This window comes from Triticum dicoccoides, chromosome 6B (genome assembly GCF_002162155.2).
Source record: "Triticum dicoccoides isolate Atlit2015 ecotype Zavitan chromosome 6B, WEW_v2.0, whole genome shotgun sequence".
In the NCBI taxonomy this organism is placed as follows: domain Eukaryota; kingdom Viridiplantae; phylum Streptophyta; class Magnoliopsida; order Poales; family Poaceae; genus Triticum; species Triticum dicoccoides.
The window spans coordinates 144071865-144085841 of NC_041391.1; the positions used below are offsets into that span (position 1 = coordinate 144071865).

At 46.2% G+C, this 13977-nt stretch overlaps 2 protein-coding genes across 3 annotated transcripts in view; both read left to right on the plus strand.

Annotated features, from left to right (window-relative positions):
• The first annotated feature begins 1165 nt into the window (after nucleotides 1–1165).
• Nucleotides 1166–6351, plus strand: LOC119322871. 2 transcript variants are annotated; one of them, XM_037596410.1, is made up of 8 exons: nucleotides 1166–1327; nucleotides 1537–1628; nucleotides 2770–2875; nucleotides 3643–3828; nucleotides 4173–4646; nucleotides 4760–4843; nucleotides 4994–5087; nucleotides 5944–6351. In XM_037596410.1, exons 2-7 carry the CDS (start codon nucleotides 1572–1574, stop codon nucleotides 5059–5061), a joined length of 975 nt encoding a protein of 324 aa, XP_037452307.1. In that variant the 5' UTR covers nucleotides 1166–1327; nucleotides 1537–1571; the 3' UTR covers nucleotides 5062–5087; nucleotides 5944–6351. The 2 variants fall into 2 exon arrangements, with proteins under 2 accessions (XP_037452307.1, XP_037452306.1); XM_037596409.1 differs by lacking the exon at nucleotides 4994–5087 and having other exon boundaries at nucleotides 1193–1327.
• A 5844-nt stretch (nucleotides 6352–12195) lies between these two features.
• LOC119320913 (BTB/POZ and MATH domain-containing protein 1-like) overlaps nucleotides 12196–13977 on the plus strand; it is a 10079-nt gene continuing 8297 nt past the window's right edge. Inside the window, exon 1 of the mRNA XM_037594818.1 lies at nucleotides 12196–13143. Coding sequence (XP_037450715.1) covers nucleotides 12196–13143 — 948 coding nt within the window. The remainder of the gene's footprint in view (nucleotides 13144–13977) is intronic.

The window sequence follows — 13977 nt, forward strand, 5'->3', positions numbered from 1 at the left end:
CGAATGCAGTGGAGGGCATTCGAGGGGTCGTCCGGTGCTGTCCGGGGTCACATCCGGAGGGGGTGGGGGTGGGGTCCGCGGATGTTTGGTGAGGCGGATTTGCCTAGTCTAAGTGTACACGCTCTTACGAAACTTGTAGTACTTCGGAATTTGGAAACTGCTCCTTATCATTCAGGGAGGACGTCCCTCGCCGACCGTTGGGTGGAAATCGTCACATTTGCACGATGCATTAGAAATAGGGACATTTTTTTAGTTGAAAAATAGGAATAATACAATGAAATATTTACCTTTTCCCCTCACCAGTGCGACGTCCATGGTTAGCGAAATTTTGGAAAAAAAATGCTACATGTTCATATGAACCTAGTCCACATGTCACCACGGCAGAACAGCTCGAAAGCTTTCATAAGGTCCACCTTTATTATGTGCCAGCACGAAGCGAAGAAATGTCTACTTCTACCTTTGCAATCTTTTTTTTTGCGGGAGGTTTCTATCTTTGCATGTTAATTAACACAACATGTTATAAAAAAACCCACTCGCAAGTCGCAAACAAAAACCTTGGGCATGCTTTTCTCCTGTTTTTTCATGAGAACATAGTACCATTCTTTGCGTTTCAATCCACTTTAATCGTTCAACTTCCAAGCAAATACCAACTCAAACACAGTAGTAGTACTTCCTCCGTTTTTATTTACTCTGCATATTAGAGTTGACTGAAGTCAAACTTTGTAAAGTTTGACCAAGTTTATAAAAAATAATATAGACATTTATCATAATAAATCTATACGATGTGAAAGTACATTCAACAATAAGTTGATTTGTTATTGTATATCATAATATTTTTGTCTATAAACTTGGTCAAAGTTTGTAAAGCTTGACTTTGACCATAGCTAATATGCGAACTAAATAAAAACGGAGGGAGTACTAGTTAAAATAAAAACATTAATAAAGAGAAAGGCAAGCATATCGGACACAACAAACAGTGTCAGATAACGTGTTTAGGGGAGTGGACGGCGGCCCCGCCCAACCCAATCAGCCGAGCCGAGCTGACCCGACCCCAGCCGAGCCAAGTGGCCGCCCAGCATCCTCCCACCACCATCCCATCCCATCCGCCTTTATTTAATAAACAAAACCGGATAAGATAACGCATCCATCGATAACCCCAACGGGTTAACGAGCCGCAGCAAACAAGCAAGCGGACAAACGCCCCCGACCCCCTCTCGCTCCTGCCGTCGCCCTCACCACCGTGATCCGATCATACACGCGCGCGCGCGAGCCCTCCCCCGCCTCGACGTCGCCCGCGCCTCCCTTCCCTTCCCGCGAGCAGGCCGAGGTACGTACGCGCGGCAGCGCGAGGCGGCCCGCGCTCTCGCTCGACTGGCCCCTTCTGCCCCCCTCCGCGCGACCCGCTCGCCGGCGGCCGGCGGGGTCGAACGATTCCTTTCTCGCCGCTGCTCCGCGCTCCTCTGGCTTGCTCTTCGATTCGGCCCCGTGCCGGCGTGCTGCTGATTAATTCTTTTTTTTATTGGGTTGGTGTGGCAGGAAAGGGGGGAGAGGCTAGGGCAGGAGGCGGCGACATGTCCGGGGGAGAGGAAGGCGAAGGGCGCAAGGTGTCTCGCGAGGACATACAGCTCGTGAGCCCCCGCCCCCCCATGATCCCTCCCGGCCTCCGGTTTCCTCTTCGCATGATTTTATTTTATTTTATTATTCTCTAGCTGAATCCGAGCAGGCTCTGTTTTTTTTTCTCTCTCTCAATTTATTTCCGGAAAAGGCCTTTTAGGTTGTGCGGCGCTTCCAGGCCGGGCTGATTAGAACTGCTTGTCGTTGCAGTTTTGTTTCTTGTTCTTTTCCGTGTATTTGATTCTGATTACTGTTGGCCCTTGAGAGTGGAACAGAATGGCTGTGTTGAGGCAAAGGTACAGGTGAGGGTAATAAATGGGTGAAGGAAGGACGGAGGGGGGAATATGTGGCCCCCATTGTAATCAAATGAACTGAAAAGCAAACCAGAAAATTTCTTGACATGAATTATTATATCTAGTTGGTCGTCACCAACAATTAGTCGAATTTGTGCGTGATTATATCCTTCTTCTGAAGTATACTAATCATAGTTCACCAATGGGACGCATGTGATTTTCTTCAGAATTCGAAATTCATTGCACAGGATTGTGCTACTAACAGGGTTCTGTTTCCCTCTAAAGACATTTAAGTTTGAAGCAAGATGCTAACTCTTCAAGACCCTAATAATTTCGCACTGACTACACACTCTCGGCTTCCCATTTTAATTTTTTTAATTTTGATAAAATGTGTTTGATGTCATTTCCTACCTTGTGGTTGGCTCTTTAATTACTGCCATTTTCAAAGACATATATCTGGAAGGGGAGCCTTGGCGCAGTGGTAAAGCTGCTGCCTTGTGACCATGAGGTCATGGGTTCAAGTCCTGGAAACAGCCTCTTACAGAAATGTAGGGAAAGGCTGCGTACTATAGACCCAAAGTGGTCGGACCCTTCCCTGGACCCTGCGCAAGCGGGAGCTACATGCACCAGGTTGCCTTTTTTTTTTCAAAGACATATATCTGCCTTGTTATGTGTCTCCTGTGTGTGTGAGTCTGTTTATCACATTGTATGCACAATCAATTGTGGTTACTGTATATGATCTGTGTTTGTTTGTCATAATGTTATGACTGGAATTTCTTTGCATCTAGATAAGATTCTTTGTTCTTTTTTGCATGCATATTTCCTTGAAGCAATGAGTTTTCATGCGGAAACTACTTTACAGGTCCAGAATCTCATCGAACGTTGTCTTCAGCTTTACATGAACCAGAAAGAAGTGGTTGAAACTCTATCTTTCCAGGCGAAAATAGAACCCAGCTTTACTGAGCTCGGTAATACTCGTGAACTCAGAAGTTCGCTTACTTCTTATGTTGCACTTTTGCTTGATTTAGTTGAGTGAGGTATCACAACTGGCAACACTTACTAGTTAGATCCCATGGACTCCTTTTTTCCCCAACTTTTTACATAGCATACATGGTGCTTAAGATTGAAAGCACAGTTTTGTATTGTATTTGAATGCTGTATGTATATATTATGTAGTCCTAGCTTTATTGGCATGATGGTGTCAGCTTGTTAGTCTTTTTCCTTGTTTTGACTACCTTGTCACAGAATACCAGCTCTATGTTTTTGTTAATATGATTGCAGAATGCAATGCCTTCATGATCTTTGCAGTTTCCCCATCCTTGAATAAAGTACAGCAACTTGAGCAAAATGTGCATTTTCTATAAAGTAGAAAAAATTTCACACCGTGACTCCATGAGGCTCTCTGATACCTAAAATTAATGACAGAGCCACTTAGGAGGCTTTCATGTGTCAAAGTAAATTCCATGCTGCGCGTTGAATCTAAACTGCCTTATCTTTTGAATTTAATGCCATTTCATTACAGTTTAACATGATGAATGAATCCCGGCAATTAGCTTATGACGAAAGGAATATTTGTCTTTCTATCACAATTTTGGAGAACATAGTGATTCTTTTCTGACATTGAGAACATAATGATTCTATTTTTGTTCATAAACAATTGAATCTTCATTTGGTGTCTTTACTGGTACATGTATGGATGATTTGGCCCTCTCTTTTTCATCCTTATTTCCTCCAGTCTGGCAGAAACTTGAAGAAGAGAACCCTGAGTTTTTTAAGGCATATTATGTGAGGTTGATGCTTAAGAATCAAATAAATGTGTTCAACAAGCTCCTTGCGCATCAGTGTCGTCTTATGAATAAAGATCCTTCTGGAGCGCTTTCAATTACCCCTACTGCTCCTAATGGCTCTGACTCGAGCACATGTAAGTTTTTTTCCCGGGTAGCTTTTATACAGCTAAGTTAACTGGGAGTCCACTTGCTATCTCCTAAAATTTTCCAGTGGCAGTGCAGTTAGATTAATATATTTAATATGTTGCCCATACAGAGCCAATGCAAACTCATTTGTATAATTGTATGGTAGTTATCTCATCTCCAGTGATAGTTTGATAAAGATTCCTTTTATTCATTCATTACGGATCAAGATCACTATTTCTGGTTTTTGCAAGTCTTGATTCTTGATTTATGCATTAGTACCTTGCTTTTAATTTTAGCTACGTCACAACCCTATTTTATTATGCTCTAAAGCAGTCTTTTCGTACTTTCTCAGTGAACCAAAATACATGTTTTTTACAAGACACTACTAGCACTGCAATTCCAGATAGCTTCCTACACAATGGAAATTCTAGTGGTGTAATAAATGGCGCTCCTGCTACTGACCAGTTTATCTATGGTGGTAAAGTTGTCCATGGTCTTCCTAGTGGTATGGATGCTTCAGTTAGTCTACTATCAGCGCATAATTCGACTGGTGCACAGTTTAATGGAGACAATGGCACAACAATAAAGGCAGAGTCTAGCTTTTCGAGCAATCCAGAGTTTGCATTCTGCAACGAGAACACTTACCTAGAGCCTTGCCAATCAATTGGGGATGCCTCTGGTGGGTCCTTTAGTAGCTCTGAACTGAATGGGCAACCACTTGGTGATACAATTCTTGACATGGATACGTCATCATATGGTTTCTTGAGCCAGATTCCTCGCAATTTCAGTTTCTCAGATTTAACAGAGGATTTCAGTCATAGTACAGGTACTTCTGATTGACATTTCTGATATTTATTCTTTCTGTTGCTTTCTTAAGTCCTGCTGTTACAATACTGTTATTATGTATTTGTAATACCTTTTTCTTTGGGTTCTCTGCAGAAATATTAGAAAATTATGGCAGATCCCCTTTCATCCCTTCTGAGACGAACAACTTCTCAGAGTCTACTGCTGGAGGACATACAGGTTAAACATCCTCCTTCCGTCCACATTCCTCGTTTTCATGCTCACCCACCCTAAATAAGGCAACAAGATAAACGAGTATTCACTCTGAATTACAGCACTATGCATTGATGCAATGTTAGATCTAGCTAATGGTTCTCTTGCTATTGTCAGAAATAGGAAATATACGGCTAGATTCCATATCTGAGGGTGTTAGTTATGAAGATTTTGGAAGTGATTAATCAGCTTTTGATCAATACTGCCTGAGGTAATTTCGTGATCAGAAATAGGTTTTAACAGCTGTTAGGTAAATTCACAAATAGATAGATCTTCTTATTTTCATGTAATTTCCTGGTCTTCGTGTGGATTTGATTGGCTGGGGACCTGGTGTAAATGGTTAACCTACAAGGCTACAACTGACCTTGTTTCCCATGTCTAAACTGAAATCTGTACTGGCACATTCAATGGATAGGGTTGAAGTTATTGCCATTAGAATTAATCTGTGTAGAGAGAATAGAGCGAGTATAGCGTGTTTGCCTTAAAATTTACTTGCACCATGAGACTGTAATCACTATGTCATGCCGTGTTTCATGTAAAGCTCAAGAAGTGAGTTCACTACACAATTAGTCATTATGCGGGCTCGGTAGTTAGTACTCCCTCCGTTCGGAATTACTTGTCTCGGAAATGGATGTATCTAGAACTAAAATACATCTAGATACATCCATTTTCGCGACAAGTAATTCCGAACGGAGGGAGTACATCGGAACAAAAGAAAAAAAGTGCATGACCTTTTATATTAAAACTCTGAAAACTGAATGATATGACTAGTATCAAGAGTAAATGGCATGCTCTTAACTTGTAAGATTGCGATGGTTGAGTAAGTTAAGATGGTACAAGGAAACAATTTCTTAATTGGGACACATGGATATCATCTTTTGAGGACATGATAGTGATGTGTGGTGTGTGGCAATGCTCTTGCCGGAGGTGAATCCGTTGTTTGAACTTGCATATTTTTTCCATAACCCAGCTGGCCAGCGAAGTGTTTACCTTTAGCTGATACCGTTTTAAGTTTTCCAAGATCTTCACTCTTCTAATATATTTTGTCCTCCATCCTATGTGTGCAGTTTGAGTAGTGATGCGCCATCTGTACAGAGTCGTCCTTTGGGCAGGCAAACCTCTATAATCATTTGCGGTGAACACAGCTAATTTGCGGAAACTGTTCGTTGTTGGACTTGGGGTCCCGTGCTGTAGTAGAAGGATGCAAGAAGTCTATTCCGGTGTATCCTTGCTGATGGTATTGTAGAAGCCTTCTGTAACTGTTTCAGTTACTTGAGATAGCATTAGGTTTGGTTGGAGCCCCTCCGTATGGTGGTTGAGTTATCATCTGTGAGAATCTTGTATAAAGAGTGTTCTTAACTGATGCTTATGGTTAGTACTTGTCCAATGTCATGTTCCAGTTCCATTCAAACCGAAGATTATTAGTCGCCTCTTTTTAAGGTTGGTAATATTATTTTTAAGGTTTTGCTATCTGATTGACAATCTGCTGTTATGATAATTGCGATTAAGATTACATTACTGGTCTTTATTTCCCCTCTCAGTTTATGAAATCTGTTTGCAAATTTATCATCAAAGCATACGACAATAGATATAATCTGCTAGTAGTTCTGAGTCCAGAGTGGGTGAAGAATAAGTGCTTGAGACGATCTTAAAAAGAGCTAGAGCTCACTATGATAGTCCAAAGAGCGTATCTTAGCTCACTATGATAGGTCATGTCTAGTCATCACTAGCTGGTATTATGGAACTCGAAAGTGATTTAGGGGCTGTTTGGTTTGTGACTAAGTTTGCCAAAGGTTGCCATACCTAAGCTTAGCCAAGTTTGACCAACCTAGATAAGTGTTTGGTTCAACCCACACCCTAGGCAAGCCACATTAGGGCTTCACATGGCATACACATAGATAGAAAGTGTGGCAAGATCCCTTTAGACTTGCCAACTTGTGGCTCTCATTTTATTTTAGAGCATCTCCAACAGCCGCGCTATATAAGCGCCGAGCTGAAAAATCAGTGTTCTTTTGCGCGCGCGCTATCGCTCATGGCGTTCCAGCGGAGGAGCAAAAACCGCGCACGCGGCATATCTAGTTCAGAGCATCTCCAGCAGCCGCGCTATATAAGCGGCGTGCTAAAAAATCATTGTTTTTTGCGCGCGCGTCATCGCCCCGGGCGCTCCAGCGAAGCCACAAAAACCGTGTGCCCGACATATCTAGTTCAGCGTGCGGGCCGAAACGCCATCGCGCGCTGCTTATTTGCTGCGCCCGCTCCCACGCGCTGGACTCTCGAGCGCTCGCTCGCAACTCCACCTACCCCATCCAGCCGCTGCGCCGCCGTCGCCCGCGCCACCCCATTTCTTCCGGCGACCCTCCCGGCGCTTCCCCAGCCTATCCTCGCGCCGCGACGGCTTCCTTCGTCTCCCTCTAGTGACCGACGCCCGTCGCGCGCGGCAGTCCTCCGACGAACAGCGCCCGGCCGCTCACTGCCGCTCGAGCCCGCAAGGTATGTATTGCTCAAACTTCACAGATTTTTTACATGAATTTGGTGCATGTTGATTGTAGTTTTTATAGCTTAGTTTATATTGAACATTGTAGATGAGTTCGTCGTATTATTCTTCCGAAGAAGAATTTGATATGGAAGAGGAGGACGGTCTTGCAATGATCCTAGCTATGCACATCAATAAAAAACCAAAGCACGGTGGTTCGGTTTTGGGTCGGCAGAAAATTTGGAGGGATAGGATCTTGGAATGCCTGGATCTTTGAATGACATCCACGACCAAAAAAAGGGTTCCACTATAATCCTCGAAGCGGTGGCCGATCAAGAGACTTGGATTTGGCATGCTTTTTTTGGAATGCCTGGATCTTTGAATGACATCAACGTTGTCAACTGGTCACCACTGACGAATAAGATTGCAAATGGTGAACTGCCATCGGTGCAGTTTGTAGCAAATGGCCGTACATACAACTTTGGCTACTATCTTGCGGATGGCATCTATCCAAAGTGGCAAACATTTGTGAAGCCGTTGAAAAAATCGGAAGGTAAGAAAAATCTTGATTTCCACAATGCTCAGGCGGCGGCTAGAAAATATGTAAAAAGAACTTTTGGAATTTTGCAAGCCCAATTTGCTATTGTGAGAGGACCGACTAGATTTTGGGATCAAAAGATGCTTTGGTATATTATGCACGCTTGTGTGATCGTGCACAACATGATCATTGAGAATGAGCGTGGCCAAGATGTAGACTACTCTCACTATGAGCTCTTGGGACATTCCGTGCGAGTGCGGCGGATGGCTGAAAGGGTGGCCCGTTTTGTTGCCTCCTATCATGCCATTCGACGTCCCGCAGCGCATGATGATCTTCAGAAGGATCTCATTGAGGAGTGATGGGATTGGAATGACCGACAAAGAGCATCGTGATTTGTTGTATTGTTGTATTGTTTGATGTTTGATGTTGTATTGTTGAACTATTTGTTGTATTGAACGATAAACTATTTGTTTGAGTTGTAATAACGAAATTGAACTATTTATTGTTGATTTTTTTTTGTGTTTGATCTTTTTGCTTGTGTTTGAAGTGCATATGTTGTTTGTGCGAGAGCGCACGCGCTGTTGGAGCTATGGGCGCACGCTGCATTTTGCCGCGATTGCTGGAGCCGGCGCTGCCCGCCGCGCCAAACCAGGCGATGGGCGCGCTGCAAACTGGTTTTTAGCGCGCCACGTGTTGAGCGGCTGTTGGAGATGCTCTTAGACAAGTTTGACAAAAATGTATGGCAAAGTATGGCAAAGTAAGGCCTAGAACCAAACAGCCCCTTAATTTTTGGACGTTGTGTTAATTACTACTTCCTCCTTTTTATAATATAAAAATATTTTTGACACTAGTGTAGAATTGGTCATTTTTTGTCTTTAGAAAGACAAGTAATTCAGGAGGAAGGGGTTACGAGTTGTTTCGTGCATCTAATACCTTTAAATGAGAGTATACTTTTTAAAGAATGTTTAAATTGGTGTTACATAAATCTGGATCAAAGGGTATGTGCGATTTTTTTGCCAGTACAGTAATCTGAATCTCTCAGTCAACGCAAACTAACTTGTGATGATGTTATAAGGACATATAATGGTAAAATTTACGTGGACATGTTGGTCCACAATCTGTCTTTATTGTTAGAAAATTGATTTAGATTTTATCCATTGTAAGGGTATTTCCACCGCCGACCTCAAAGCGCATGTGTAAGTCCGGACCGCGATGTCCCGTGTTGGCCATCCAACACGGACCTGTATTGGTCCGCTGAGCAGTCCGGACGTACTTTTTTCCGTAAACCGGAGACAAACTAGAAGGGCTTTGCGGGTGTCCGGACCATTGCTACGTCCGCTCCTGTCGGCCGTGGCCCACAAAAACACCCTCCCTCGTCTGCGCGCGCTTTCTGTTGAAACAGTTAGTGCTACTCCAGAGCGTCAGTGCCGCGTTCATGCCCGATCAGAGCAGACGTGACCTCTCATTAGTAGGGAAATCCCTAGTAGTAGCGCTTGTTTTATAGCTAGCAGTAGCGCTTGTAAAAGCGTCACCAGTAAGGCGCTACCGGCGAGCTCCTGTGTATAAGCATTTCCCTAGTAGTGTCTCACTAGCACTGGCATTGAAGCGGCGCGCCGACCAAGAGAGCACCGCCCGCGTCGCTTCCTGGTTTACGCAACTGCTACACGTTCAAATGAGAGAACGAACGTCCGTTCGTCTACCGCCCACATTTATAACACACAGTTGCCAAAGAACCTACTCCGGCGCCACATGTCCGTCTGTCTACTGCTCACCATTGCCACTCACCCGCTATATAAACTGTAGCCCTGTCCATAGCCATAGGCATCCACCTCCGGTCCCTTTTCCTCTCCGCACTACTCCCACCTTGGCCTCCTCGTGGTCCAAAGATCTTTGGGACGGATTGTCACCGGAGCAGAAGAAGGAGATGGCCGCCATTGCTGCTGGCTGGTAGGCCGGCACGCAGCCGATGGCTGACGACGTCCCAATGGAGGACGCAACAGAGGACCAGCTGGCGCCACCCTCGTCGGTGCATTGCACCATGACCATCGGCGTGGACCGTGCCCATTACATGGGCATGGTGTGGGAGGAGCAGTTCCGGGAGGCGTAGGTCAACATGGCCTACAACCTCCAGCTCCTCCAGGAGCACCAGCAGGCGAAGGAGTAGCTCGCCGCCAGCAGGGCAATCGCACCGGACGTGGACATGGCGGAGCTGCTCGAGTCCTACCGCTCCGCCCGCGAGATCCACCCCGCCCGCTGGCTGTATCGCCAATGTCAGGTGGAACTGGAAGTCGACGAGGTGTGGGGCAAGACCAACGACAAGGAGGACATCGCTAAGGCGATCATTTAGTCTGGGTTTAGAATAGAAGTATGTCCGAAATTATACCCCTGGAGACGAACGAGATCCCCTTTTAGTTGAAATATGTCCGAAATGTAATGAATTTCGTCCGGTTTATATGAAATCCGTTGTGTTTGCATGAATCTCTTTCGGTTTATATGAAAATCTATTGTGTTTGCACGAATTTCGTCTGGTTAGTTTTAACCGCTTGTTGAAATCTATGCGGATAGCTTTGGAAGGCGGCCTCCGCATCAGTGTCCGCGGACTGATCCCGCTGTCATTGGGCAGTTGCCAAAGGAAATTTGCGGGGCAGCGTTGAAGATGCCCTGATACATATAAAACATACACATGTAGTAAATCTCATTTTGCATATGTCTGCAAAATAAAAATACTCCATAATTTGTGATCAGCTAAGTTAGTTCTCAAAAATTTATGTTTTCCTAATAGTATGCTTGTATTGAAATCACAAAACAGTGCATAGTCCTTGACCCGCACAAACACATCCTAACATGCGCACAAAGAATTAGAGAAACAACAACCAATTGAACACGAAGATCTCCGCAACTCTATGTCATCATCCCTGAACCTTGCAAGAAGACCCCCGCCACACAAGAATATGCAATCAGACCCAAGCAAGTCATCATCTTCAACCACGACATAATTGCCGCCACGCTGCTCCTTCTTTTTTTTTCAGCCAGGCGCCGAAAAGACAAGGACATACATATGCATCCAACATGCCTACACCAGCCTTCGCCATCTCTAGCTTTAAGTACCACTATATGTGCCCCTTCCAGATGGAGAACTAGGATCCGGTCCCTGTGTTGCAGCCGGGCCAACCGCCCGGGCAAAGATGGACATCCCTCGGGCAGCAGCACAAAGAAAAAGATAAAACAACAATAGAAAATCATACCGACGAGGAGGAAGAATAATCTTCATCTCCACGCAACCACCTCCCATCTGAGGACCCAACTGGCCAATGTCGCTCGACCTCTAGACACCATAGCCCGCGACCCCAACGAGATCTGGAGATCCCCCACCCCGCTGGTTCCTAGACGAAGGCAAGAGCCTCGCCTGACCGCGAACGGAGCCCGGGGAAACTTATTCAGGTGTGACGCCGGGCCGCCTAACCGCAAGCGGTGCCCAGGGTAACTTATACAGATGTGACGACACCGCAACGACATCGACAACGTCTTCCTCAACCCTAACCCTATTGAGAACCCATCCAACGCACAAATCCGAGGTTTCCCCTCCCTCCCGCCACCTGAGCGGCTGGCGGAGGGAGAGGGAACCAGCAGCAGCACTGGCGGCACGCAACCGGAAGCCATGGTCGCCTCCTTTTCGCCTGTGCTCTTTCCGGGGTTACTCAATAATTTATGTTTAGTTTGTTTAACTTGGTGCACGATACTCACAATTCATTCCGCGAAAAATAACTCAAATGATAAATGCCACATGCGTGACATGAAGTACACCGGTCCACACGTGTGACCTAAAGTTGTGACGTGGGGTACAACTTTTTTTTTGAGCATCAGTACAGACACAAGCGCTCATATACACGCGCATACACTCATCCCTATAAACGCACACACACACGCCCTATACAGGAATAATGCGAGCACCAGGATTTGAACCCTGATGGGTTGGGGATACCACTGTCCACCTAACCAACTCAACCAGAAGTTGATTCGCGACGTGGGGTACAACTAACGTTGTCATCCCGCGTCACTAAACTTGCCATAAAAAACGTTCGGATTTGTCATGTGTGGCACTTTATAAGGGTTTAAAAATAAAACCCTTTCAATTCATGACCCATGGTTGTGATTTTACCCACCAAAATCTGGTACACCTCAATTTCCGCGGGTATACTACTCCACAATCTTGTTTTGGAGGACAAGTGAATCACACGCATCAGGTTGTTTTCATTGATCGACTCCGTGGTTCCATCTCGTAACGATCTCGTGCGTGCGGCGCCGGCCATGGCGGCGAACGAGACCGCCTCCACGCACCGCCTGTCGTCCACCACAGGCGTGCACCTGCTCAAGGTCGCCGGACACTCCCTGATCAAAGGAGCCAGCACCAGCGTCGAGTCCAAGCCCTTCCGCGTCGGCGGCCACGACTGGGTCGTCGAGTACTACCCCTACGGCAACAAGAACGCCGGCGAGCAACACACGTCCGTCTTCATCAACTTGGAAAACCCCGGGGAGGCCATTGTCCGGGCGAACTACTCCTTCTGCCTCCAAGGCCCTGGCTCGCCGGTGACGGGGGAGAAGACCACAGTTAACGGCAGCACGCACGATTTCTCCGCCGCGCACAAGAGCTACGGGTTCAGCAAGTTCGTGCGCAAAGCCGATCTAACCAAGTGGGGCTACCTCAACGACGACTGCCTCCTGATCAAGTGCACCGTCGAGATCATCTCCTCCGACATCTTCGAGGGCCACGGAGACGACGACACGAGCGTCGTCGTGCCACCCTCGGAACTGACCAGAGATATCGGCAAGATCCTAGACGACGGCCTCAAGGCGGACATGACCGTCAAGATCGGCTGGTTCAGGAGGTTCAAGGTGCACGCGTGCGTGCTCGCCGCGCGGTCGCCGGTCTTCCGCGCGCAGCTGTGCGGCTCCATGGTGGAGAGCAGGCGAAGCAGCATTCGCGTCAGGGGCATATGCGCAAGTGTCTTCGAGGCCCTACTGTATTACATGTACAAGGACACCCTGCCGCCGTTCATGGAGGAGGCCACCGAGGAGGCTACGAACATGGCGCAGCATCTGCTCGTCGCTGCCGACCGGTACGCCATGGAGAGGCTGAAGCTGAGCTGCGAGAGCAAGCTGAGCAAGGCGCTGGATGCCAAGACGGTGGGTTTCACCGTGGATTTCGCCGAGCGACACAACTGCCAGCAACTCAAGAATTGTTGTGTCAAGTACATGGCGAGAACCTGTGAGGAATAACCCAACCATGCCAAAATAACCCAACTAGGCCAGGAGAGAAAAAAAGTTTTGCTAGTTAAACTTGCATATGTAAAGAACTTTCACCTCCCCTGTGAGGAATTTCCCGCTTAATTTTGCAGACATGTTTTTTAAAGGGTCTGTCTAAGTCTTAATCGGCTGATGTCATTCGTCTTTTTTTTTTCTTTCTAGAACGCGTTATCCCTTTGTTGTTTATTGTCCAGCCCATATCCTTGTTGCTTGTTGCTTTTTGAGCTGGTCATGTCTTTGTGCGTCTTAGCGTTGGGTCAGCGAGTTTGTGTAACATATTTCTTCGACGCTGCTGCTCATCAACTCGTGTGGTGCACCAGTCGGGTATATTAGCCGTTGTAGGTAACCTAAAAGAATTGTTGTACGTAGAATTTTCTTAAGGACTGTGCTCACTTCTGACTAGTCGGAATTTAGCGATAGATTCGAAGTTCGGAACGCACGCAGCGGATGCCTATCTCGCATGCAGTGGACGCATATCCTGCTATTTTTTTTTGCATCAAGCGCACCTATTGAACCCAATTAACAATGCATACACTAGTAGAAAAATGTCTATTTATTCCGGTTCTAGATGCCCATTTGTCCCAATTCTGGAACCGGGACTAAAGGGTCGGGACTAAAGACCAAAACCTTTAGTCCTGATTCGCTTATGAACCGGGACAGGTGGTGCTCCACGTGGCCGCTGCGGCGAGCCCAGGCAGGAGGGCCTTTAGTCCCGGTTGGTAACACCAACCGGGACCAAAAAGGATCCACGCGTCAGCAGCTCAGGAGCTGGGTTTTTTTATTTTA